The sequence below is a fragment of the Schistocerca piceifrons genome, chromosome 3 (assembly GCF_021461385.2).
Source record: "Schistocerca piceifrons isolate TAMUIC-IGC-003096 chromosome 3, iqSchPice1.1, whole genome shotgun sequence".
NCBI lineage: Eukaryota > Metazoa > Arthropoda > Insecta > Orthoptera > Acrididae > Schistocerca > Schistocerca piceifrons.
In genome coordinates, this window is record NC_060140.1 from 125004392 (window position 1) to 125030246 (window position 25855).

General features: G+C 38.9%; 1 protein-coding gene across 1 annotated transcript in view; it reads right to left on the reverse strand.

Annotated features, from left to right (window-relative positions):
* Nucleotides 1–1139: 1139 nt before the first annotated feature.
* Nucleotides 1140–25855, reverse strand: part of LOC124788134 (E3 UFM1-protein ligase 1 homolog) — a 61513-nt gene continuing 36797 nt past the window's right edge. The window contains exons 10-13 of the mRNA XM_047255272.1: nt 19997–20294; nt 1802–1974; nt 1513–1724; nt 1140–1434 (exon numbers count right to left, since the gene is read on the reverse strand). Coding sequence (XP_047111228.1) covers nt 1280–1434; nt 1513–1724; nt 1802–1974; nt 19997–20294 — 838 coding nt within the window. The 3' untranslated portion in view covers nt 1140–1279. The remainder of the gene's footprint in view (nt 1435–1512; nt 1725–1801; nt 1975–19996; nt 20295–25855) is intronic.

The window sequence follows — 25855 nt, forward strand, 5'->3', positions numbered from 1 at the left end:
ATCTGTTGTTGAATCTTCTCTTCGTACTCCTGGAAAAAGTACCAGAGATCTAACGAATACTAGTTTCATTGTGATAATTTCACAGGGATGTGATACAGCACAATAACAGACACTTCTTTTATACTTGCAGGGAAGAGTGTTCCTCCTACACTGAGCTCCTCACAGAAATCAGGAAAATAACTGAATTTCCACGGTCTGTCAAAACATTAAGGATACTGTTACATGCAATAGGATTTAAATGAGAAAGATGGACTAGCAACAATAAAACTTTGATTGGGCACCTAAATATTATACATCAGAGTGCAATGACTGTGACTGAAAAAATAAACTATGTTGCTTCTTGAAGAACCAGCAACCAACCAACTACAGGATTATGTTCTCACTTAAGGGTGTGTGTCTGTCAGAGTGACTGAGGCACGTTTTTTGTCATTAAATTAGTATATGCATAACAGGGCAAGGCATAGGGCACAGATTGATATGAACACACTACTCATAGTAATACTGTGTATGCAACTACTAAGATGTGTTCTTGTCACTATTTACGTCACATTATTTACTTAAAACTTGTTAGTTGTGACATTCTATAATCTGTTTCTCACTTAGAAACAAACGTGTTGCCTGCTTGCACTTTCCTTTTTTTACCCTTGACACTTGTTTTTTCACTCATTTTTTATTTACTGTGTAAGTCAAAATAATTGAAAAATTTTTTCATATGCGCATGCAGACATCAAACCCTCACTGCATGCAAGAAACAGATGAGGTACACAATATTTCATGATATTTTAACTGAATAAGATGAAACGTGTCTTGCGACAAGCAAAAGCACATTTCACTAGTTATGATGTATTAAATGGTTCCAAAAATATTTGAGACAAACGCTTTAGTTCACTCATCCTGCGTGTTTCATCACCCTAGCTTCATTTCCTGTTCCATAAGTGTTTACAATATAATTCTGAATGTGTACACTATAGCTTTGTGTATTGGTTTCAAGTACACTAAGTTTTGTGGATATAACAGTTTGTTGGGAAAGAACGAATGTCCTTAGTTGCACAAAAACTGATTTGCCTCATACAGAGACTATTTCTGAGACATGACAGCTTTATTGTAAGGCCCTTTTTTTTAAATTTTACTAAAGAAACCACAGTTATATATTTTTATTGTATACCACTTCTTGTTTTACAACCATATATTTCCACTTTCCAACAGGTTAAATTAACTGAAAAGGCACATGGTAATCACATATCCAGAGGTTTGCTTGAACTTATCCTGAAACTGTAAGTTACTCTGAAACTTTCTGTTGTCTTTCAGAGGCTGTCAACTTCTTGAATGTGTTTGCTATCTCCTTTATAGCTGGCATTTTATCCACCAAAGTTGCCATACATTCTGAAGAACTGTCAGGATTCTGCTCAGCCTGTAAATTCTTCCACACTAGGCCTGAAAGCAAAGGAGAAATAAATTGGTAATAGCTAACACTGAGAAAAGTACAGGCTAGACATTTGCTGGATAAAGTACCATAATATTCCTGCAGTGTGTTGAATGTGTCTGCAGGCAAGTTTGGTTGTAAAAATGACAGAATGTTGTTAACAAATCTGCCAGATGCATGTACTGTGCTCTGGGTCACAGCTTGAAATATCAGTAGCACAGTAATAAGAAGTACTTTAGCTGGCTCTTGTGAGGTAGACAGCTCATCCAAGAGACTCTGTCGGCGATTCAACAGATGGATTCTGAAAAAGTGAAGAATTAGATATGACTGGACAAATTACGTTAAATGTTAAATGCATACAGAAAGAAATAAATGTACCTTTCTTTCTTTTTATCTGGCTTACGTACTATCATGTCACATATTCCTTGACCCATTACAACTTCTACTGCAGACATGAAGTCTTCCACTGAACTTCCACTCAGTGACTTGTGAAGCTTCAAAAGGGGTTCCTTCATATCATTTGACACTTCATTTATGATCTTCATTCTTGCCTGCAAAGAAATATGAATGGGGTTAGTATTATGTAACAATCTGATATTACCTAGATTGCTTCACTAAAATAATAAATGAAATTTATGACAACTGAACTACGATTCAAAGAGGCTTATAACCTAAGGGTGGCGAGCACCAACCAGGAGTAAATGAAATTAAAGTAGTAAGATACTAAGAGGGAAGGAAATCAGCGACTTCCAAGTCGATAGTACTGAACTAAAGGAGTAAATTACTGCATGTGTAAATTACTCCAGAGGAAATTTTTCATTTACTTCCAAAATAAATTTATTTAATCCATCACTGGTAGAGAGCACCATTGAGGAGTACACTACTATGCTAGTAACGTAAGGAGGAAATAAGGCCAAAACTTACTCTTAGGCACTAGTAGTAGTAAAGTGAGAGAGTAAGGTGCAATCTTCGCATTCTGTGTTTTAAGTGCCAAACTCCACAGATTACCTGGACTATGAAGAATATATGGAGATGGAGGAAGAGGTGAACATCCCAAGAATGGGGATTGTAATGGAAAGAAGAGACCCATTTGCGATGTTAACGACAGTGATTTCAAAGAACAAATTGGATTTCGTAAGGAATCTTTTGAGTTGCTGCTTGGTATACAGGAGCCGTTACTGCAACATAAATCTGACAGGAGCTGTGCCTTATCTCCTAGGCTGCAATTTCTTTGTGGATTGTGAATCCTTCACACAGGTACTTATCAAATTGCAGCATGGGAAATCATTAATATCCATCATACTACTGCTGGAAGAGCTTTTTACGGTGTGATAAACAGTTTAACTGCCTTGAAGCCACTGTATGTGTCCATGCCACAGAGCCAAGAAAATACGAGGTTAAGTCAATTATTATCCACAATTTAGTTATATTTTGGTTTATTTTGGTAGTACTGTCATTTTACGTTGACGACGCTTGCTTTGTTTATTTGTTGTTATATCTTTGCAATTTTCAAGGTGCTAGATTAGTTTCGTTATTGCTGCCATGCTGTTAATCATGGCTCCTCCACTGTATTTGCAGCAAAGAGGAGCAATGTTCAGTGATCTGTTTTTTGTGGTCGGAAGGCGTATCAGGGGCTGAAATTCATCGAAGACTTTCAGTACAGTACGGGAACAGTGTTTTCCTACAACGGAGTGTCTACAAATGGATTGAAAAATTCTGAAATGGTCACACAAGTGTTACACATGATGAAGGAGCCGGACCACCACTTACCGCCACAAATGAAGAATCCATTGAGCATTTATGTTAAATGATTCTCTTAGACAGACGATTAACTATTGACAAAGTGGCACATTGTCTGCAAATTTCTGCCTACGAAATCATCCACAACAGACTTGGGTTTCATAAAGTTTGTGCCAGATGGTTCCCAAAACAACTCGCACAGTTGCATGAACAAACGCGCTTGGACATCTGCAAAAAAACATTTGGATCGCTATGGTAACAAAGGGGACAACTTCTTGGACAGGATCATTACTGGTGATACATCATTACAAGCCGGAGAGTAAATGGCAGAGAATGGAATGGAAACATCCAAATTCAGCGTATAAGAAAAAGTTCAAGACCCAACCGTTTGCAGGAAAACGGATGCTTACGGTTTTTTGGGATGCACACGATCCAGTACTGGAACATTATGGGGAATGGGGCACAACAAAAAACAGTGTATGTTAAAGTGAGATGCTTACTGCCAGGCTAAACCCTGCATTTTGAAGCAAACACCAAGGATTGCTGTCAAAAGGTGGTGTGTTGTTGCACGACAATGCCTGTCTGCATACTGCTGCCCACACTGCTGAAATGCTCCAGAAACTCAAATTTGTAGTTTTTTCCCTTCTGACTATCACTTGTTTAGTCCACTCAGACAGGCATTAAGGGGCTGTCGATTTGCCTCTGCCGAAGCAGTGAAAGAAGCGGTGCATTCCTGGCTCGTAGCTCAACTGAGAACCTTCTTTTATGAGGGCATCAGGAAGCTTGTACAACGACGGACCAAGTGCATTGAAATGCAGGGAGACTATGTCGAAAAATGATGTTCTTGTAAGTTTCCTATTTGATTACAATAAAATTTTATAACTACTTTGTGGATAATAATCGACTTACCCTTGTATATAAAAGAACAAAAGGGAATTCTACTAAACTGGTGGATTCCCAAATATCATAGGGGCTATAGATTGTGTACACATACCCACACACTGTCCTTCTGAAGCACAAGCAGAACAATACAGAAATCACAAGAATTTCTTTTCTATCAATATACAAATCATCTGTGATGCCAATATGAAAATTTTGAAAGTGGTAAGCCGTTGGCCGGGTTCCATGTACGATGTACGCATTTGGGACAATAGTAGAGTTGCTGCAGGATTTGATAATCGACAATATGATGGGTTGCTTGTTGGAATAGTGGTTATGCTCTCTCCAAACATCTTATGATGCCTGTGGTCCGAGTCCACACAGGAGCTGAATGGCACTACAATAGAGCCCATATTGCTACCAGATGTGTAACAGGGGAGCGTTCAGTGTTTGGAAGGAACATTACCAAATTGTCACTAAAACAATGTGATTTAAACCAAACAAGTGTGGGAATGTTATTGTGGCTGCTGCAGTTGTACACAACTTTGGAATAGAAGTTAGAGATGTGTTTCACCCTGATGCTCTGGAGGTGAATGACATCAAACAATATGCATTCCAGCCAAAGGCAGATGCTGCAAGACAAACTGTCAGATGGTCTATAATACTTAACTACTTTAATTAAAATTGTGCCTTGCTTGCTAGTAAAATTAGAAGTTAGTGTAAAGACTTTTCCTTCTTAAGTGAATAAATATGCCGATGGATTGTCACTACTGCATGAAAAGTGACTCATTTTATTTATGTGTAATTTTATAATTACGTTCTGTTTTTCATTCTTTCTTTCTTGGTTTTTTTTTTTTTTTCCTAGGGGATTAACATTCTCATTTTATTTCTTAATTGAGTATACAAGGTCATATAATGATTTAATCATTTCTAAAAAAAGGCTTATTTTATAATACTGCAAATTCAGATAAATATTAGAATGTGATGTTAGCAAAAATTAGTACTGATGCTGAAATGATAAACACAAATATTATGCCATACAAGAACATATTAACCATTTGAAAAAATATCAAGGAAATAAAAGATGTTTTAAACATATGGATATTTTCTTATTCATTCACAAAAACCCAAATTTCTTGAGCACATCAGTTGGAGAACTGGAACCTGATGTTTGCTCCATTGCGTTTGTGAACTTATTCATAATTTCCATTTTAAGATTATGCTCTTCTTCTATGATTTCTCTTTGTCTTTTTATTAATAACATTTTTGCATTGTATTCCTCTCATATTAAACATATTTTTAAGGAATGAAGCTCATCTGCTCTTTTCAAGAACTCTCGGTTTTTCACTACAACTGCATGTTCTCTCCATCTTTTGCTGGGCACATTGTCTGATAAGTTCCCACCAGAGATTGTAGGCCGAGGTTCATGACTATAGGATAAAGTTCCATCTTCAGCAGTTTCATTGCTACCTTCAGAGTAGTTATCATCATCGAAGTTGCATGAAAGTATCACATTATCTTCAGATGTGTCACTGTCGTTAACTCTAGCTATCCCCTAGAAAACTTGCATGATCATATCAACACTCATTTGGCATATATCGTTGACCTTCGTCTCACCTACTCCACAGCCAGTTTGAAATTGTTCTCGATAACATTTAGCTTCCATTTTCTTTGCTTTCAATTTCATGCCCTTCTAAATTAATTTAAGTTGCTCTTGTGATCTTTATGTAAGAGCTTCTGTGTTGTATTCAATGTGTATTTTTTCCCAAGCATCCTTTCCTTTTTAGCATGTTGGCATCATGGTTTTTAGATTCAATAGTAGTTATGTACTTTCTCATTATCTCAGCAACTGCTCTTTTTAATTTTCTGGTATGTTTTTTTGAACGTTTCTTGGTTACCTCCATGTTGCAGCTAGCTTGTATCTCAAACTGGTGCTTAAATTAATAAGTGTCACCAACCATCAACGGACATTGGTAGCTGTACATGGTGAGGTTAACAATAGATTCGTCCATTAACAGCACGTTTCTTTTTCATAATACACAAATCTTAACATTAATTAGTACAATAGCATTTAGAGTTTCCAATTTTAATAACTCAATTTAATAATCCTTTCTAGCTTCTAAAATCATAGCGAAGAACATAAATTACACAAAAGACAATGCAATAATGAATGCCGACAATCAATATTTTCTGAGAAGTAACATCATGCATGTGCCAGCTGCGGGCAGAGATGACTTAATTCTGTAGTAAAAAGGTGTTACTACTTTAGTTACAACTAAAGAAGTAAACAGAAATTAAGCTCTCGAACAGTTACTAAATAGTGTATTACTAAAGAAGTAATTTACTAAAATACCCCAGATTAAAGAAGCAAGAGTTACTACAAGAGTAATTTATACAAGTTTGGTGCTCACCACCCTAAATGTTTAGTATTTTATTGTCGTCATCTAGCTATTCAGAGTTCTCCTCATTAAAATAACCACTTGCGAGTAGGATTTTTAACTATAGATGTGTTCTTGTTTAATCAGATACATCAATCAGTCTACAGTTCATACTCTTTCGTTTCATATAAGAACTTCAAAATCTATGTTTAACTCTGAAAAACATCTGAAGAATGAAATAAAATAAAACATTTCTAGTTGAAAATTTTCACCAATATGTTTAGGAATGAAGTGATACACCCATAAAACACTGGATTCACCTTTGGATTGCACTGTGTCCAACAATGATCTAATTCACAGCAAGTCCTTGTAACAAACTCATTATTAACAGATTTCCCAGTTCTTTTGAGAACTGAACAGTTCTTTCATTTTAAATGACTCTTAAAATATATTGAGTTACATTTGAGGCAGCATGAATTTTTTGAATGTTAAAGATTCTTTCAACACACACAATCACCACTTCTTAAGTTTCACCATGCAGCGAATAAGCAGTAATAAAAGGTTCTCCTTTTTTTAATTTTTTATTTATTTAATTTTTGAGAAAATGTCTCAAAATTGTTATTGGTGTACCATCTGGCATCGAAAAACCATTGAATTTGGACAGAAATATTAAATGAAAAACAATACTAACACATCCTGCACCATGGTGACTGCGAATAAGAAGAAATTAGTATTCCTTTAATTTAATCAAATTCATACTGTTTTTCTGTCAACTATCAGTTATCCAAGGACTATACAGAAAAAGATTAAGTTCCCCCTCCTGGCTATCATATATTTGAAGTTTATATCACTCCTTGAGAAAAAGAATCATGTGGTACGTAATACAAAAATAAGATACAATGGAAAATCCAGGAGGAAATAATGACAATATTATGAAAAAGACGGACTGCTACTCACTACAAGGAGGAGAAGCTGAGTTGCAGACAGATACAACAAAAAGACTGCTGTACATTTGAGCTTTCGGCCAAAAAGCCTTCTTCTAAAGCAGGAAACACACACAAATTCACACAAGCACATCTCAAACAACCACTGTCTTGGCTGTTGAGGCCAAACTGCATACAGTAACTGCACCTCATAGGAGAAGTGATCTGTTGGTGGTAGGCGTAAGGAGAAGGCTTGGGCAGGGAGGGAGAGGGATAGCAGGGTAGGGGAACATGCAGTGCTGCTTGTGGGAGTGTCCAGTGGGGTGGCAGGAACAGGGTAGGGCTGCTACACTTCCTTCATCATAAGAATAAACCTGATGTAAACAAACAAAAACGCGATGATTGGTCAGCAGCCATAGCTCTTGTACACTGCTGCTGTTCTGCTCTTAGAAGTAGGTCCAATTTATGTATTAGATATCTTATTACTATGTCACTGTAAATGAAACTTTAAGACATTCTGAGGTATTAACAGCCACCAATGTTTTTGTTAATCATACCAGAGCTACGTAATTTTTATTTCACCAAATTGTGTACAGTCACAGTCTTTGTAAGCGTTTCTTGTGCTCCGATTGTCTCGCTGTTCATATGTACCACAAAAATGAATGACACTGCTTCCTACTTCATAATGAAACAGTACACCATTAATGGCTAGAAACAAGTTGTTTTTAATGTTTTTCACAAGATTACAGAGAAAAATCGGCTTTGACATTTTTCTTGGCTGATGGGCAGCACTTCAAAATCTGTTGTACCCTATAATTTTTTTGTTCTGTTGGTATACATAAATCATTTAAATATGAAATTCATCAAATATACGAAGGCTGTTCAAAAAGTAAGGTACTTTTCAAATTGTGTGGGCAACGTACATTCAATTATTGATTTTTTTTCCCCTTTTTTTTGTTATTTTGGTACACTTGTCCCGAACATATGTTCACAGTTTCAAGTGTACAGCATACTTCATTTGTTTTTCACAGACAGAAAGGTTAGAAGTGTTTCACATTATAAAAAATGGAGCCAAGAATTTGCATCAAATTTTGTGTGAGAAATGGAATCAAATGTTCTAAGATACTTGAAATGTTGATAGTGGCATATGATGCATCTGTTATACCGGGGAAAAAAAAAAATGTTTACAATGGTACAAGATCTTCCAAGATGGTCGAGAAGATGCCCAATGACGAACCTTGCTTTGGACGCCCCAGCATATCAACAACAGATGACAACGTTGAAACTGTGAAGAAAATTGTTTAATTGTTTTGGAAAATCGTCGAATTACTGTAAGAGAAGTTGCTGAGGATGTTAGCATATCAGTCAGCTTGTGTCGTGCAATTTTTTCGGATGTTCTGGGCACAAGCTGTGTGTCAGCAAAGTTTTTTCTGAAACTTCTCAATTTTGATCAGAAGAACTGCCGCATGAGCATTGCTCAGGAGCTCTTGAATGACGTCGATGATCCTGATTCGGTCAAAAGGGTCATAACTGGTGACAAAACATGGGTTTAAGATTACGATGTCGAAACCAGATACGAATCGCCCCAATGGAAGCATCCCAGAGAGCCAAGACTGAAAAAAGCATACCAAGTTTCCAAGTTTGATCAAATGTCAAAATCTTGCTCCAAGTTTTTTTTTTCTTCTTTTCTTTTTTTTCTTCCAAATACTGTGGCATAGCGCATCATGAATTTTTGCCTCAAGAGTCGTACGGTCAATAAGGAGTATTACATTGATATTATGCACCGTTTGCAAGAAGCAATACGCAAAAAACTCCTGGAATTGTGGAAAAACAATTCATGGCTTTTGCATCACAACAATGCACCTGCTGATTCGTTGTTGCTTGTGAGAGATTTTTCGGGCAAAAACAACACAAAATCATGCCTCTGCCACCATATTCAATGGATTTGGCCCCCCCTGCGACTTTTTTCTGTTCCCAAAACTAAAGAGATTTATGAAAGGATGAAGATTTTCAACGACTGAGGAAATAAAAACTGCATCGATGGAAGTACTCCAGGCTACACCTAAAAGTGCTTCAAGGATTGGAAGAAGCATAGGGGACAACATGAATATTGATGAATAAATACATATTTTTTCATAAAAATATAAAGTCACTTTACTTTTTGAGCACACCTTGTTATGTAATTAATTCAGACTTAACCATCATTTTTTTTTTTTCAAGAAAAATGAACATCATCTGGTTTCTAATAACATATCACGTGCAAAATTCTGGTTTTCATTGCACATACATATTCTTAATTATTGACATTTTATAAAAGATTGTTAAAGACTGCTGAAGTTAATAAAACACTACACAGTTTAATTTTTTGGAGATAAATGAAAAATCAAACACGCTTTGTGTACCATATTCCTCAGAGTCTGATACGGAAGGCATTCAGAAATTATCAGACGACTGACTGTATTACCTTCAGTGGCTTCAATATTTAACTACACGGTGAAATCCCAGCAGTCCGCTTTTACTCTGGACATAGCTCATGTAGAAAAATTACCCTTTTAAAAGTCAGGGATTTTCATCACTCTTATTTTTAATTATAATGCTATGTTAGCTAAGATCGAGAGCATGTTATGTTTTCCATCAGATCACCGATGAAGCATATCACCTGTGTTTTACCATTACTTCCTCAAGTTCAAAACTTAAATGACATCCAATGCTATATTGTTCTCTGCTCATCTCTTTTTATGTCTTTACTACAACTGTTCACATCACTGCAGGTTAGTTGATCCAGGTGGCTGGCCAGTGTCATCTAAGTTAAATGCGCCACTAAAGCTATTGTCCCGTATTATTGCTCAGTCGATGTACAAATAACACACAGCATAAAATGTATCCTCATTGTCATAATTGACTGTGCTTGAGACAGCTTGGGTTCTGCTCCACGCGAAATGAAATCCAATGAGTTTTCTGCATTTAATGTTTACATGAGGTTTAGTTTTATGGTGAACCAAGTATGGATGCAGTCTGGAGGGGAACCGCTCAGCATCACAGCCTAGTGACAAGCAGTCCCTCCTCCAAATATATAAAGGGTCTCACTGACGCCTTTACAGACAAAATAACCCTCACAAACTTCTTCAGAAACAGATCTCCCTTGCCTTGTCCCTCCAGACATACACTGCCTCCAGCATTCCCACCATCAGGCCACAAATGATGACTTCCCTCACGACTTGGTGTCACCCAGAACTGAGGCAACTGAACTGCATTCTCCACCTGGCTTTCGATTACTTCTTTTTGCGCTCTGAAAGGAGGAATATCTACCCACTATCCTTCCTAACACTCTCACAGTATTCCACCACCCACTGAACCTACACAATATCCTTGTCAATTCCTACTCTACCCTTTCTTCCAATCCCTTGTCTCTTGGCTCATGTCTCTGCAATAGATCTACATGCAAGACCTGTCCCACACATCCTCCCACTACCACTTACCCCAGTCTGGTCACAGGCATCACCTATCTATCCCATCAAAGGCAGGGCTACCTATAAAAGCAAACTAAGCTGGCAACCACTGTGCTGCTTTCTACGTAGGTATTACAACCAACAAGCTGTCTGTCCACATGAATGGCTACCAACAAACTGAAGCTGAGAGACAGCTGGAGCACCCAGCTGCTGAACATCCTGCTCAGCACAACATTCTTAGCTTCAACTACTACTTCACAGCCTGCACCATCCGAATCCTTCCTATCAACACCAGCTTTTCTGAATTGCACAGGTGCGAACTCTCCCTGCAATATACAATGAAACCCCTATTTTATGTTATTGTGTGGTCCAGGCTTTAAAAACACAAAACTGAGGAAAATGTTAAAATGCCTCCAAAATATGAGCAAAAACACATGTAATTTGGCATATGTGATTAAAAATCACAATCCTCTCCAATACTTTGTCTAAGTGAGGAAATTAAAAGTACAAAAACAATGTTTATACAATAATTTGTGGCAATGAATTTAATCAGTTCCTAAAAAAATCAAACATGTGTAACAGCAAGTAAAAACTCAAACTCACAACAAAATTGAAACTGGTATCTGGGTAAAAGGTAATCTAGCTATTTTGCGACATTCTATGACCGCGAATCGTATGTTCAAACACGAATTTTTGAGAGATCATCCTTTGTGCTCACCCACAAAAAAGTAAAAATTGATTAAAATGGTGAATTAAACCAAAAACATCACAGCAGCTTAGCAGTTAAGCCCTAAGCATAAATTTGGACACCTGCTTAATGACATATTTTATCACTATTGCTGTTATTGTTTAATGTTTTTCTTATGAGCTGCACTTCACATGCTCACCACGATTAAAGTGTTATTTTAGGCTTGTTGAGAGAAACAAAGATGTGAAAAAATGAGTTTACTTTCTCAATTGATGTTACAAGTTTATTATAGTTGGCTCGGTGAATTTCTGCGTACTGTGTAAAATGTTAATTTGAAAGAAAGCTCAGGTGCTACAGTTTCATTTTATGCCCTCTGTCACTGATGCCAATCTTTATGAGCTACAGTGTGTGGTGCAAAGTATATGCATGATTACTGTACATAGCTGTTGCAATTGTATCATGTGTTGTTGCAACTGTATCATGTCAGATTTGAACACAAAAGTCTTTAAAATGTGCTATCGCAAAACCCTTGTTCTATTTCCACATGACATCTCCGTCATAGCACATAATTTGCACAAAAAGAGTATTTTCAGCACTTCACCAAATGCTTTCGCCCCAACCTGCACTCCCAACAATGAAGGGCCACACCCCCTCTACACACATCCAGTAGGCGAGCTCATTTTGCATGTATTGGTGGCTGCAATGGCTACTGCGTTACTTAATAAGTCACCGGCCAATAAGAGTTCACTAGACTGAAATGATCGATGTTTCCTTGATTATGACTAAGCATATTCTTCAAAACTCAGACTTCAAATTTAAAAGATTGACGACATTTTCCTGCTGAACACCGTATGTGGGAAACATGTGAAAAACAATGAGACTAAATTACAAGTGGCACAAAAGGTGGTGGCTGGGACTCTTCATCAAATATTGGCTCAGTGTGCAACACTTCACATTGACTGTCTTGTTTTTCCTTTACCGCAGCAACCTTGCAGTAATTGTATCATAACTGCATGGTGAAGGTAAATGTTGCAAGTTGTGCTGGCAACACCGATCATGGATTATATCAGCATTTCCTGTCTCACATCCCCCCTCTCCACAATGGCCAAAAATATTCCCGTAATTCTGCCACCACCTGTGGTGCAAGCTATATGTCTTTTGAGCCACTTGTAACTTGTTTAATGACATCAAATATCAATGGGAAGACAATGAGATGAAGTTAAGCGAGACGTTGAGTATGAACTTATAATCGAGGTAAACCTTAGTTGGACAAAATGTAAAAACAGAGAATTTTTAGCATTGATCTTGTGGGTTTTTCACAGGGGCTATGCATTTGTCAGAGAAAGCAAAATCGAAGTTTCACTGTATCCTGCATTCTCGTAACTGCCCCCTTGCCTCAGCCTCTGCTACTCTCTGTCCTTCACTCACCTGTCATCTTCCCTGCTCCAACTCCATCACTACACAGCCACTTCTCTCTTTTTCCATCCCCCTCCAGCACCCCCCCCCCCCCCCCCCAGCTGCTGTCCCCAAATCATCTCGGCTGCACATAGCATCCCTACCCTATCCTATCATGTGTCTGCATGCTCCCAGAAGCACCATCCTCTACCTCTTTGCTACTATCTCTCCCCCTCCCCGCCGCAGCTGGGTTTCGGAAGAAATTCTTTGATGATCTAAAGTACATGCATATGTGTGCGTGCCCCCCCCCCTCCCCCTCACTCACTCTCTCTCTCTCTCACACACACACACACACACACACACACACACACACACACAACACGGGAGGCATGACATGTGCATGGGCTAAGCATGTGATACACAGGTACTGGAGATGATAAGATGCAGTGCATGATGAAGACGATGTGAAGATGTGGATTGGAAGGCATGGCAGGATGGAGGGAGATGAAACTGTTCAGTAGAGGGTGTGGAGACAGCGAGTTATCTGAAGTAAGGACATCCTACCCAACATCTTTCCCACCATTCCTAAAGTGGCATTCCATCGTCCGCCCAACCTGCGCAACATCCTGGTCTATCCCTTTGCCACTCCCACTCCCAACCTCTTGCTACAAATGTCATATGTCTGTAGAAGACTTGCCTGATTCATCTACCCAGCACTTCCTACGCAAGTCCTGTCACAGGTTTATACTATTCCATCAAAGATAGTGCCACCTGTGAAAGTAGCAATGTTATATACAGTAGTGGAAATCAGTATAAAGTGACAGATATTTATAGGAAAACTACTACTGTCAGTTGGCATAGTTGCACACAGTGTATATGCAGTAGTATGAGATCCAATATACTGACAAATGCAGTCAAATGGTATCACATTCGATGTCAGTAGCACAGTATATAACAAAATATCAGTGATTAAAGTGGTAGAGGATGAAACTCGACATAAAGGCAGTTGGCCCTGTGTGGTGTTACTGTGTGCGTACATGCCTTTCCTGCCAACAGAAGAGAGATACCATTAGTGACAATGCATATTGTGTACATAAGCCACGAATGTGACATAGCCATGCGGCAAACATTTATCATGCGACGAAAAAGCAAAAATTGAAGTGTACAAGGAAATGGGACACTCCAATTGTCAAATCACCAAGAAGTTGAAGCATTCAAGTGCAGCAATTTATTATTTCACTATATTCAGCACATGATATGGACAAAATGGAAAACATGGACAAAGTAGAAAATTATCCGAGGCATCAATACGATTACTTCAGTACAAAGCAAGGGCCACAAACCATCATTCATCTCAACTTGTTGCTGATTTACAGTTGCCAGGAACTGCCAAATCTGAATTACATATTTTTTCAAATGGCAAAACACCTTGCATTCAAGAAATGACTGCAGAAATATGTTCTAACACCTGAACATAAACAGGCTAGCTTGGAACTTGCTGAAAACCACACATCATGGACTCCAGAATGGGATAAAGTGATCTTCAGTGATGAAAAGAGGTTTAATTTAGGTGGTCTGGATGGATTTCAATATGACTGACATGATCTGAGAACAGAGCAGCAGGTAAGAATGAGCAGAAATTTTAGTGGTGGAAGTGTTATGATTTAGGCAGCATTCTGCACGAAATATAAATTGCAGCACATTGTTTCGGTGCACACTAGAATGAACTCTAATATGTACACTGAGATGCTAGAGACAGAATGGATTAGAATGTATGACGACCTATGGGACAAAAGTCTAGTTTCAACATGGAAATGCATCTGTGCAGATTCCTGCACAACCAAGAAGGGATTGGAGGCAATGATATCAATCTCTTGTCCTTGCCTGCATGCGACCTGGATTTAAACACCATTGGGAAATGTTTGGGGAACACTCTCAAGGCATGTTTATCACAATGGAATGCAATTTGAGACCATATGTGAGCTGAAATGACCGATACGAGAAGAGTGGGCAGCACTTGCACTACAAGAAGTACAAACCCTAACACAATCAATGCCAAAGAGAATTTTTTGAGGTATTTAGGAAGAACAGAGGATAGGCAAAGTACTAACAATGCATTTACACAACAGGACAGTGAGTGCCTTTATACCAGTTTCCATCCAGGAAATGCAAACGTCTTATTTTATTACTCATGTTATGAAAGAAACTATGTAGTTCCATCATGACTGTTTATGTCTTATATGCATCTACTACTTTCATAATAAATTGGACACGAGAATGGTTCAAACACTGTATTGCTTTTGTAGGAACCCTACCTTTATACTAATTTCCTCTACTGTGCCAACTCTGCTGCAATCAATGCACATCTGTTTGTACCAGCACAACAACCATCTAGCTGTTTGCCAGGATGAAAGGCCACCATCAAATCTTGGCCAAGAACAAAGTTGACTTCACAGTGGCATAACAGACTCCTGAGCACAACATGTTTTGAGTTCAATGGATGCTTTACAGCCCATGCTGTTTGGAGCCTTCCCTCCAGCACCAGCTTTTCTGAACTACACAGATGGCAGTTACCCTTACAACACATCCTTCACTCTCGAAACCCTCCTGGCCTCAATCTCTGCTAACTCACTATCCTCATATCCTCTAATCAACAGTCCCCCCCGGTCCCATCACTATGTTACGGCCACTCCTCCATATCATCTTAACTATGCACCACATCTCGACATCTCGCTGGCTCCGGTACACATTATCACATGCCTAGCTGTCCATTTGCCACTCCCTCCTGTTTTCCTAGCCAGCAAACCTGTTGCCTCTCTTTGAGCCACTAGCTACTCATCTGTAACGCTTCTCCCCGATTTTTCTCCCTTAACCCATCTCGTGCAACACAATCCCCATCCCACGCTAGTCCACCTACCAAAATGCAATCCTGGCAAGCACACTTTCGTTCTCTTTTGTATGTGCCTATCAACAACTCATCACTTCTGCTATTAGGTGTGTGGCCTCCTTCATTCTTAAATTATTTTCTAAGTACTAGCCCTAATCTGTCTCACAAAGTAGTTAAGGAAGGGTGTAAAATAAAGAAAAATCACTAGAAGGTTAACTAGTGTGACGCAAGGAAGGAAAAGTTTAAAATAATTTTAATAACAATATTAAACTGAAAGTGAGGCACAAATAAATGAAAATAGATTTCCAAAAGACATGACTTTCATTACATATATGTCAGTACGTGCAGTAGAGTGTCTTATGTTTAATATCTGAATTAAAATGAAAAGAGACAATGATCTTACACAACATACTGGGTCCAAATTGTTGTTGTTGTTGTGGTCTTCAGTCCTGAGACTGGTTTGATGCAGCTCTCCATGCTACTCTATCCTGTGCAAGCCTCTTCATCTCCCAGTACCTACTGCAACCTACATCCTTCTGAATCTGCTTAGTGTATTCATCTCTTGGTCTCCCTCTACGATTTTTACCCTCCACGCTGCCCTCCAATACTAAATTGGTGATCGCTTGATGCCTCAGAACATGTCCTACCAACCGATCCCTTCTTCTGGTCAAGTTGTGCCACAAACTTCTCTTCTCCCCAATCCTATTCAATACTTCCTCATTAGTTATGTGATCTACCCATCTAATCTTCAGCATTCTTCTGTAGCACCACATTTCGAAAGCTTCTATTCTCTTCTTGTCCAAACTATTTATCGTCCATGTTTCACTTCCATACATGGCTACACTCCATACGAATACTTTCAGAAATGACTTCCTGACACTTAAATCAATACTGGATGTTAACAAATTTCTCTTCTTCAGAAACGCTTTCCTTGCCATTGCCAGCCTACATTTTATATCCTCTCTACTTCGACCATCATCAGTTATTTTGCTCCCCAAATAGTAAAACTCCTTTACTACTTTAAGTGCCTCATTTCCTAATCTAATTCCCTCAGCATCACCCGACTTAATTAGACTACATTCCATTATCCTTGTTTTGCTTTTGTTGATGTTCATCTTATATCCTCCTTTCAAGACACTGTCCATTCCATTCAACTGCTCTTCCAAGTCCTTTGCTGTCTCTGACAGAATTACAATGTCATCGGCGAACCTCAAAGTTTTTACTTCTTCTCCATGAATTTTAATACCTACTCCGAATTTTTCTTTTGTTTCCTTTACTGCTTGCTCGATATACAGATTGAACAACATCGGGGAGAGGCTACAACCCTGTCTTACTCCCTTCCCAACCACTGCTTCCCTTTCATGTCCCTCGACTCTTATAACTGCCATCTGGTTTCTGTACAAATTGTAAATAGCCTTTCGCTCCCTGTATTTTACCCCTGCCACCTTTAGAATTTGAAAGAGAGTATTCCAGTCAACATTGTCAAAAGCTTTCTCTAAGTCTACAAATGCTAGAAACGTAGGTTTGCCTTTCCTTAATCTTTCTTCTAAGATAAGTCGTAAGGTCAGTATTGCCTCACGTGTTCCAGTGTTTCTACAGAATCCAAACTGATCTTCCCCGAGGTTGGCTTCTACTAGTTTTTCCATTCGTCTGTAAAGAATTCGTGTTAGTATTTTGCAGCTGTGACTTATTAAGCTGATAGTTCGGTAATTTTCACATCTGTCAACACCTGCTTTCTTTGGGATTGGAATTATTATATTCTTCTTGAAGTCTGAGGGTATTTCGCCTGTTTCATACATCTTGCTCACCAGATGGTAGAGTTTTGTCAGGACTGGCTCTCCCACGGCCGTCAGTAGTTCCAATGGGATATTGTCTACTCCGGGGGCCTTGTTTCGACTCAGGTCTTTCAGTGCTCTGTCAAACTCTTCACGCAGTATCATATCTCCCATTTCATCTTCATCTACATCCTCTTCCATTTCCATAATATTGTCCTCAAGTACATCGCCCTTGTATAGACCCTCTATATACTCCTTCCACCTTTCTGCTTTCCCTTCTTTGCTTAGAACTGGGTTTCCATCTGAGCTCTTGATATTCATACAAGTCGTTCTCTTATCTCCAAAGGTCTCTTTAATTTTCCTGTAGGCGGTATCTATCTTACCCCTAGTGAGATAGGCCTCTACATCCTTACATTTGTCCTCTAGCCATCCCTGCTTAGCCGTTTTGCACTTCCTGTCGATCTCATTTTTGAGACGTTTGTATTCCTTTTTGCCTGTTTCACTTACTGCATTTTTATATTTTCTCCTTTCATCAATTAAATTCAATATTTCTTCTGTTACCCCAGGATTTCTACTAGCCCTCGTCTTTTTACCTACTTGATCCTCTGCTGCCTTCACTACTTCATCCCTCAAAGCTACCCATTCTTCTTCTACTGTATTTATTTCCCCCATTCCTGTCAATTGCTCCCTTATGCTCTCCCTGAATCTCTGTACAACCTCTGGTTCTTTTAGTTTATCCAGGTCCCATCTCCTTAAATTCCCACCTTTTTGCAGTTTCTTCAGTTTTAATCTACAGGTCATAACCAATAGATTGTGGTCAGAGTCCACATCTGCCCCTGGAAATGTCTTACAATTTATAACCTGGTTCCTAAATCTCTGTCTTACCATTATATAATCTATCTGATACCTTTTAGTATCTCCAGGGTTCTTCCACGTATACAACCTTCTTTCATGATTCTTAAACCAAGTGTTAGTTATGATTATGTTGTGCTCTGTGCAAAATTCGACCAGGCGGCTTCCTCTTTCATTTCTGTCCCCCAATCCATATTCACCTACTATGTTTCCTTCTCTCCCTTTTCCTACACTCGAATTCCAGTCACCCATGACTATTAAATTTTCGTCTCCCTTCACAATCTGAATAATTTCTTTTATTTCATCATACATTTCTTCAATTTCTTCGTCATCTGCAGAGCTAGTTGGCATATAAACTTGTACTACTGTAGTAGGCATGGGCTTCGTATCTATCTTGGCCACAATAATGCGTTCACTATGCTGTTTGTAATAGCTTACCCGCATTCCTATTTTCCTATTCATTATTAAACCTACTCCTGCATTACCCCTATTTGATTTTGTGTTTATAACCCTGTAGTCACCTGACCAGAAGTCTTGTTCCTCCTGCCATCGAACTTCACTAATTCCCACTATATCTAACTTCAACCTATCCATTTCCCTTTTTAAATTTTCTAACCTGCCTGCCCGATTAAGGGATCTGACATTCCACACTCCGATCCATAGAACGCCAGTTTTCTTTCTCCTGATAACGACATCCTCTTGAGTAGTCCCCGCCCGGAGATCCGAATGGGGGACTATTTTACCTCCGGAATATTTTACCCAAGAGGACGCCATCATCATGTAATCATACAGTAAAGCTGCATGCCCTCGTGAAAAATTACGGCTGTAGTTTCCCCTTGCTTTCAGCCGTTCGCAGTACCAGCACAGCAAGGCCGTTTTGGTTATTGTTACAAGGCCAGATCAGTCAATCATCCAGACTGTTGCCCTTGCAACTACTGAAAAGGCTGCTGCCCCTCTTCAGGAACCACACGTTTGTCTGGCCTCTCAACAGATACCCCTCCGTTGTGATTGCACCTACGGTACGGCTATCTGTATCGCTGAGACACGCAAGCCTCCCCACCAATGGCAAGGTCCATGGTTCATGGGGGGGGGGGGGGGGGGGGGTCCAAATTACAGAGATGAAATCTACACTTTAAAAAATCCATACCAAAAATATATTACAAAGTAGAAAAAATTTGACACAAATTGTTAAACCAGAGTTAGTTTGTATGATCATACAAAGAACAAATTACTCTAAATGAACAAAATGTGTCTCCACCATCTGTGATTCAAAACCAAATCAACAATGCCATGACATATAAACATTTGGGTATACAATACGATGCACAATACTGAAACAGTTTTAGAAGTTCTATAGGCCTTCTACAGAACTTTCTGAGTGTGGCTATAAGAAGATTAGAGAGAGAGAGAGAGAGAGAGAGAGAGAGAGAGAGAGAGAGAGAGAGAGCACAAAAATAAGAACAATTGTCGTAATGGTTGTAAGCTATCATGATCATTACATGGCTGACTAACGAATTATTATTATTATTATTATTATTATTATTATTATTATTATTATTATTATTATTAGCAATAGCAGTGCTATAAAAAGAAGAACAAGAAATTACCTCTGCTGTTAGCTCCTTTGTTAAGTCACACTGAAGCATATTTTCCTGTGCAACATATGTAAAAAGATCAGTAACTATGTCAGTGCATAGACTCTTCAAGAGATATTTTGTTAATTGTTGCTGTAAATCTTTGTCATTAAAAGAGCGGAGCCCTTTTTCAAATAATCGTACATCGATCAATAGATTGTTCAGTTTCTCCTGTAATTCACTATGGGTTTTTCGACGATTCTGTGCAGTAGAAGCCATGCTGCTTTCAAACATTTTCTGGGCTGCTGCTTCAGCTTGGTTGTTTAAGGTACTGTAGAACAATAGCAATTTAATAATTTGCTGTTTTAAGGAACCAATCTTCAAATTTAAGATATTTCTTTACAGTAACAGACATCAGATGCATCATGAACATGTAAACTCTTGCTGGAGAACAAATTTAAGTCAAGACATTACATAAATGTTCAAATATCAAACATTGTACATAAAATTATGATAAGGCAATAGCCTGCTGGCAGGATGTATTTGACTATTTTGTTACATACACACTACAACTTTGCTTACGAAAAGAAACTTATGTGGAGCCGTATAAAATATATATACTGAAATAAACTCAACTTTCTCTAACATTTTTATTTTCTTCTTCCGTCAGTAATCAATCATATGACTGGAATCAAACAATTATCCAGTTCTTTCCACTTTGTGCCCTCATCTAACTGCAACTGCTATCCAAGCAGCCAAAGATGTGCAAATCACATGGTTAAGGATCTGGGCTGTACGGAGGATGTTGCAATGTTTCCCAACCAGGCTTCATCCGATTGTCAGTGTGGGCCGGGCATTATCACGCAACAAAGTAAGTCCATCCGACAGCATACCTGGGCATTATGACTTCATAGTTTGTTGCACTTTCTGCAAAGTGTCTTCATAGCACAGCAAATTGATTGTGGTTCCACACCCAAGGAACTCAATGAGCACAGGGCCCCTGCAGTCACACAAGAAGGCAGGATGTATACAAGGCCAAGAAAAAAAAATCCTGGATTGTTCCTGGATTTCCTGGTTAAAATATGCTTTTTACTGGATGCAAATACACTTTCTCTGTGTTAAATAATGTGTTTCAAAAATATCTTTGATGCGGCAACAATACGTACACTCCATATTTTCTTATTATGAAAGTATAAATACAAGCTGCACCATGTTAGTCTCCGAAGCACTGACATCGAGATTGCTATGTCCTTTTGTTAGCCGATCATAGTTCACATCATGTGTTCTCGCCAACCAATGACAGCAGACATTCAGAGCATATGACACGTGATGTAGACAGCCAATAGGAACATCATATAAGTAGCGCAACCACAAAAATAGAAAGAGTTAAAGGTTTAAACTAACATATGAGGGTTGGAACTTAAATAGTGGCAACTATTTATTCACAACCAATACAAAAGAGTTACATGTTTGCACCTGCTACTGTCCTTCAGTAGTCCCCAGCATTGTGCAGAACCTGTTCCCAATGACGTGGAAGGCGTAGTGTACCGTTAGCAAAGCCTGTTCTGTTGATGGTGCAAATGGAGTGGTCTAAAGTTAAGGTGGTTCTCGTGTACAACTGTGATGATGTTATCCTAACGCATTACATTCCTCCCCGGCAGACCATCAATGCACAGTATCACTGTTTGTTTTTGGAGAATCACCTGTGCAACCCTCTCATCATTTTGCATGACAATGCACGGGCGCATACAGCGCAAGCTGTGGCTGCTCTGTTCGGTCGATGGGACAGGGAAGTATTGTACCACCCACCATACTCCCCGGACTTTACTCCATGTGACTGATTCTGAAGATGAAGGAACCACTTCGTGGCATTTGCTTCAGAACTGTTCCAGAGATTCGACAGGCAGTAGACTGCTCCAGATAAGGAATGCCGAATAAGAAAAGCAGTCCTTGTTATAATATTAGTTTCAAAACTAGACTATACAACTAAAAATATCCTGATATTTTGCTATGTGATGACTTTAACATATTTTTATTTTATTCATACTCTGCAGAAAAACAGCTTATGTATACACCAGAACTAAGAACAGTAAGTTTTCCATGATTTTTTCAAATGGATAAGAAATCAACAAGGTTATCTGTGAAGCTAAGAAATTGTGTGATTGGCCATTTATACTGCACTCCAGGAGTAAAAATACAGCCTTGTGTGGAGTTACAGTGATAAAACACAGTGTGCTGCTAGCCTATAATATAGCGACGAATGGCATTCTGTAAATTTAAGATACAAGCAACATAAATTAAGAAATAACATAAAGCCTAGAGGAGGTACCAGACAAGCGATGAAACATGCCATGATTGAAAACCATTGTATTTCACAGAAGGCAGATTTGTAAAATTCTGCTAAGGCTGTCAATGTATTTGAAACAAAACATTTTATTCAATACTACTGACCAAATTTGCCTGCTTAGTCATCCTCAAGTGAACTTTTACACATGTATACAGCATTAAGAGAGCTTACATTATGTCATAAAAGGAACAGGACATCAGAGAATATTCCAAGATCATTGGAATTTTGTAAACCATACTCAAATGCATAATTAGGCTTAAAGTACACATTCGTATGTCCAGATTCACACTGAAGTAGGCCCCTACCTGGTATTAACTTTTCAGTGAGATTTTCTGGATGCCAGTTTTCTTGCAGTACCAGTACTGTATTATGTCATGATTCATTCTTTATTATGGCATTATGCCACACATACCAGAAGATGAAAAACGTGCACTTGAAATTCAGTGATCAGTTGAAACTAGCCTATAATGTGTAATGAAACAATTTGCTTCAAATAAATAGATTGCCTTTGTGGAAAAGATTAATGATAGCCAAAATTCTTTAACAAACCAACAAAAATAACATCACTGTTCTGCAAGACGATTAATGCTTGACTGCCAATAACGTGGAGGTAGAATAAAATCAGAAAACTGAAACAAATAACATATTTTTGGTCATCTGTAACTATATGAATGTATTTTAATTCACTTGATAGCGCCCAGACACAGAAACCCACTTTGTTTTCATTTGACATGAGAGATGTAAAAGAGAGAAAACAGCAAAATCATTAAATGTAGACATGGGACATGTGGCGACATATGACTCAAGACTGCTCACTGATCTGCACACACAAACCTGGCAGCCTGGGTGTGCCAGGAAAATTTTTCTGGTTAGGATTTGGCTGCTTGCTGCTACTGCTTACACAACTGAGCCACACCTCAAGTAACCAGATGCTGGATGAAGAGCTACTCATGCACGACTTCAGCTCTGCGCATGCACATGTGCCCACTGGCAACTACTCAACTGACCTAATGTAAACAGTTGTGACATCACACTCATCGGCAGAAGGTTATTGTTACAAAATATTGCATAGTTTTTTTGCCAAAGCCTTTGATACATTTTGCTGTCGATAGACACTTGTGTGTGCCCTGTGTCCTTGTTATTGTAAATGGCACTTTTTCTTTGCAACTAAATTTTTATGTTGGTATTTTTCTCTCACTTATATTGCTGCAGTATAATTCTGCAGTATTGAGCTAAACTAAAATTCTTTGCTAGAGTTTGGTTCTTAGCAGTTGAAATTACAAAAATTACAATGAAAAAAAAAATCCTAGAATTCTAAAAAATTCACGGGTTCTTCCCAGCTTTCTTCCAAATGAAAAAATTTCCAAATTTTTCCCAGATTTCCCAGTTGGTCCAGGGCATATACACCGTGATAAGATCATCATGATACCAGTACTTGGGGGTGCAGTTTTGGATTTCTTTTGCAGGGAGACATGAGATGTTTCCAGAGCTGACTTTTACACTTGCCCTTCAACTGTTGGAATGTTGTCTGGCAGAATCATTCTCTTGGCTGTTAATGCCTGCCCCCACACTACCAATCAGACAAAGGCTACGCTTCAGCAATTTGGTTGGGAAATACTGCAACATCCTCCATACAGCCCAGATCCTTCACTGTGTGATTTTTCACATTTTGGCAACATGAAGAAACTCGTGCATGGATGTTGGGTTCAATTGGACAAGGAAGTGCAAGAGTGGATGCAGTTGTAGATCCGTCAGCAGCTAGCCACATTGTACGAAACAGGAACTGATCGTCTCCTCTTCCAGTGGGATAAAAGTCTTAACACGTGTGGTTATTACTTTTGAATGGAACCATTCCCTGCTCCCACTGTGGTAGGTGTTTGGTTTTCATTTGACTGCCCTTCATAATATCTTAATCTATCCACATGCCAGCAACACACCCACCCCTCCCCTGACCACTGCTCTATAACCAGGTGAAATACCTACTATCTACTGTTGCAAACCTGTTACAGACATTTTTTATGCAATCAGAAGCAGGATCATATGTAAAGAAGCAATATTACACAGCTAAATTGCTATTACTTTGCACCATTCTATGTATTTATACCAACTTCCCGCATATCTACTGCTGTGCATCATTCTATGTTTTTATGCCTAATTTCTGTTTGTCAGAATGAATGAACACTGCCAAACTATCACTAATGCTAGCTTGATCATCCTGTTGCCAAACATACTGTATGTTGGAGCATAAATGGTTTCAACAGTTGCTTCAATATTAATATATCTCAGCTGAGTGCCTATGTGCACCTGTCACCTGCAGAACAGATCCATCAGGCTGGTCCTGGATCAAATAGAGGCCAGCCTGTCAGCTGACAAGCAGAATCTAGGTCCCACTGGCAGCTGCCCAGTGGCATCAGATATGCCACTAGAGCTTCCAACATACATGGACAAGTCTATTGTACACAGACACGTGACTGAAAATAGTGCACATAGTATTAATGTGCACAGCCAGATGATTGAAAATAGAGCAGCACTTGCAGGAGGAGAACATCCTCACACCCAACAGTCGATGGGCCTACCCGATTATGCTTATCAAGAAGCCCAACAGAGTGCTGCCAATCTGTGGGGATTTTGAGGACACCATTAATGATCAGTCAGTAGTAGATGCCTACCCGACCCTCAAAGTCGAGCATATCTTCTCATGTTTATCCGAGGGATGACTCTTTGCCAAAACAGATCTTATGGATGCTGAATTCAGGTTACCGATGGAGGAGGACTCCCGATGGCTTTTGGTAATAAACAACTCTTTTGGTCTTTTCAAGTATAATAGACTGCCTTTTGGCATTCCATATGAACCAGCTATTTTTAGAGGTATTTGGAACAGCCCACAAGGGAGATCCAAAGAGTAGCAAACTACCTCAATAAAATACTGATTGCAGGCAAGACTGCCCAGGACTTGGTGGACGACCTGCACTCTCTTTAAGATGATGCACCTTGAAGATGATGCACCAAGCTAACAAAGTATAACAAGAATAAGTGTTCTTTTTTTGTCCACCAAGTAGAATATCTCCAACATGTTTCCAGTGCTGCAGGAATCCACCCCAAGCCACAATATGTCGAGGCTGTCCAGCACCTGCCCGACCTTGTGACATTAGCAAACTGAAGTATGTTCTTCTTCACCTTAATTATTATTACTAAAAGCCAACTGAAGTCTGTTCTTAGTCACATCAATTATTATTATTAAGTTTATATTTTTATTGTACCACAGGCAGCTGCCACTGCTGAACCCTTACAAAGACTGCTCAACAAGAATGTGATGTGGCACTGGTCACTAGAGTGTGGCAAGGCCTTCCAAGCTTTGAACAGGCACTGTTGCAGCCCACTTGTTTGGCAGAATGTGATCCATTCTGACCACTGATCTTGGCAGTAGATGCATCAGATTACAGGGAAAGGGCAGCCCTTTCTCAAATCATGGACAGTGTAGTGCATCCTATCACACTTTTTTCCAAAACCCAGCCCAAAGAAAGCATAGACAAGTAAAGAATAAG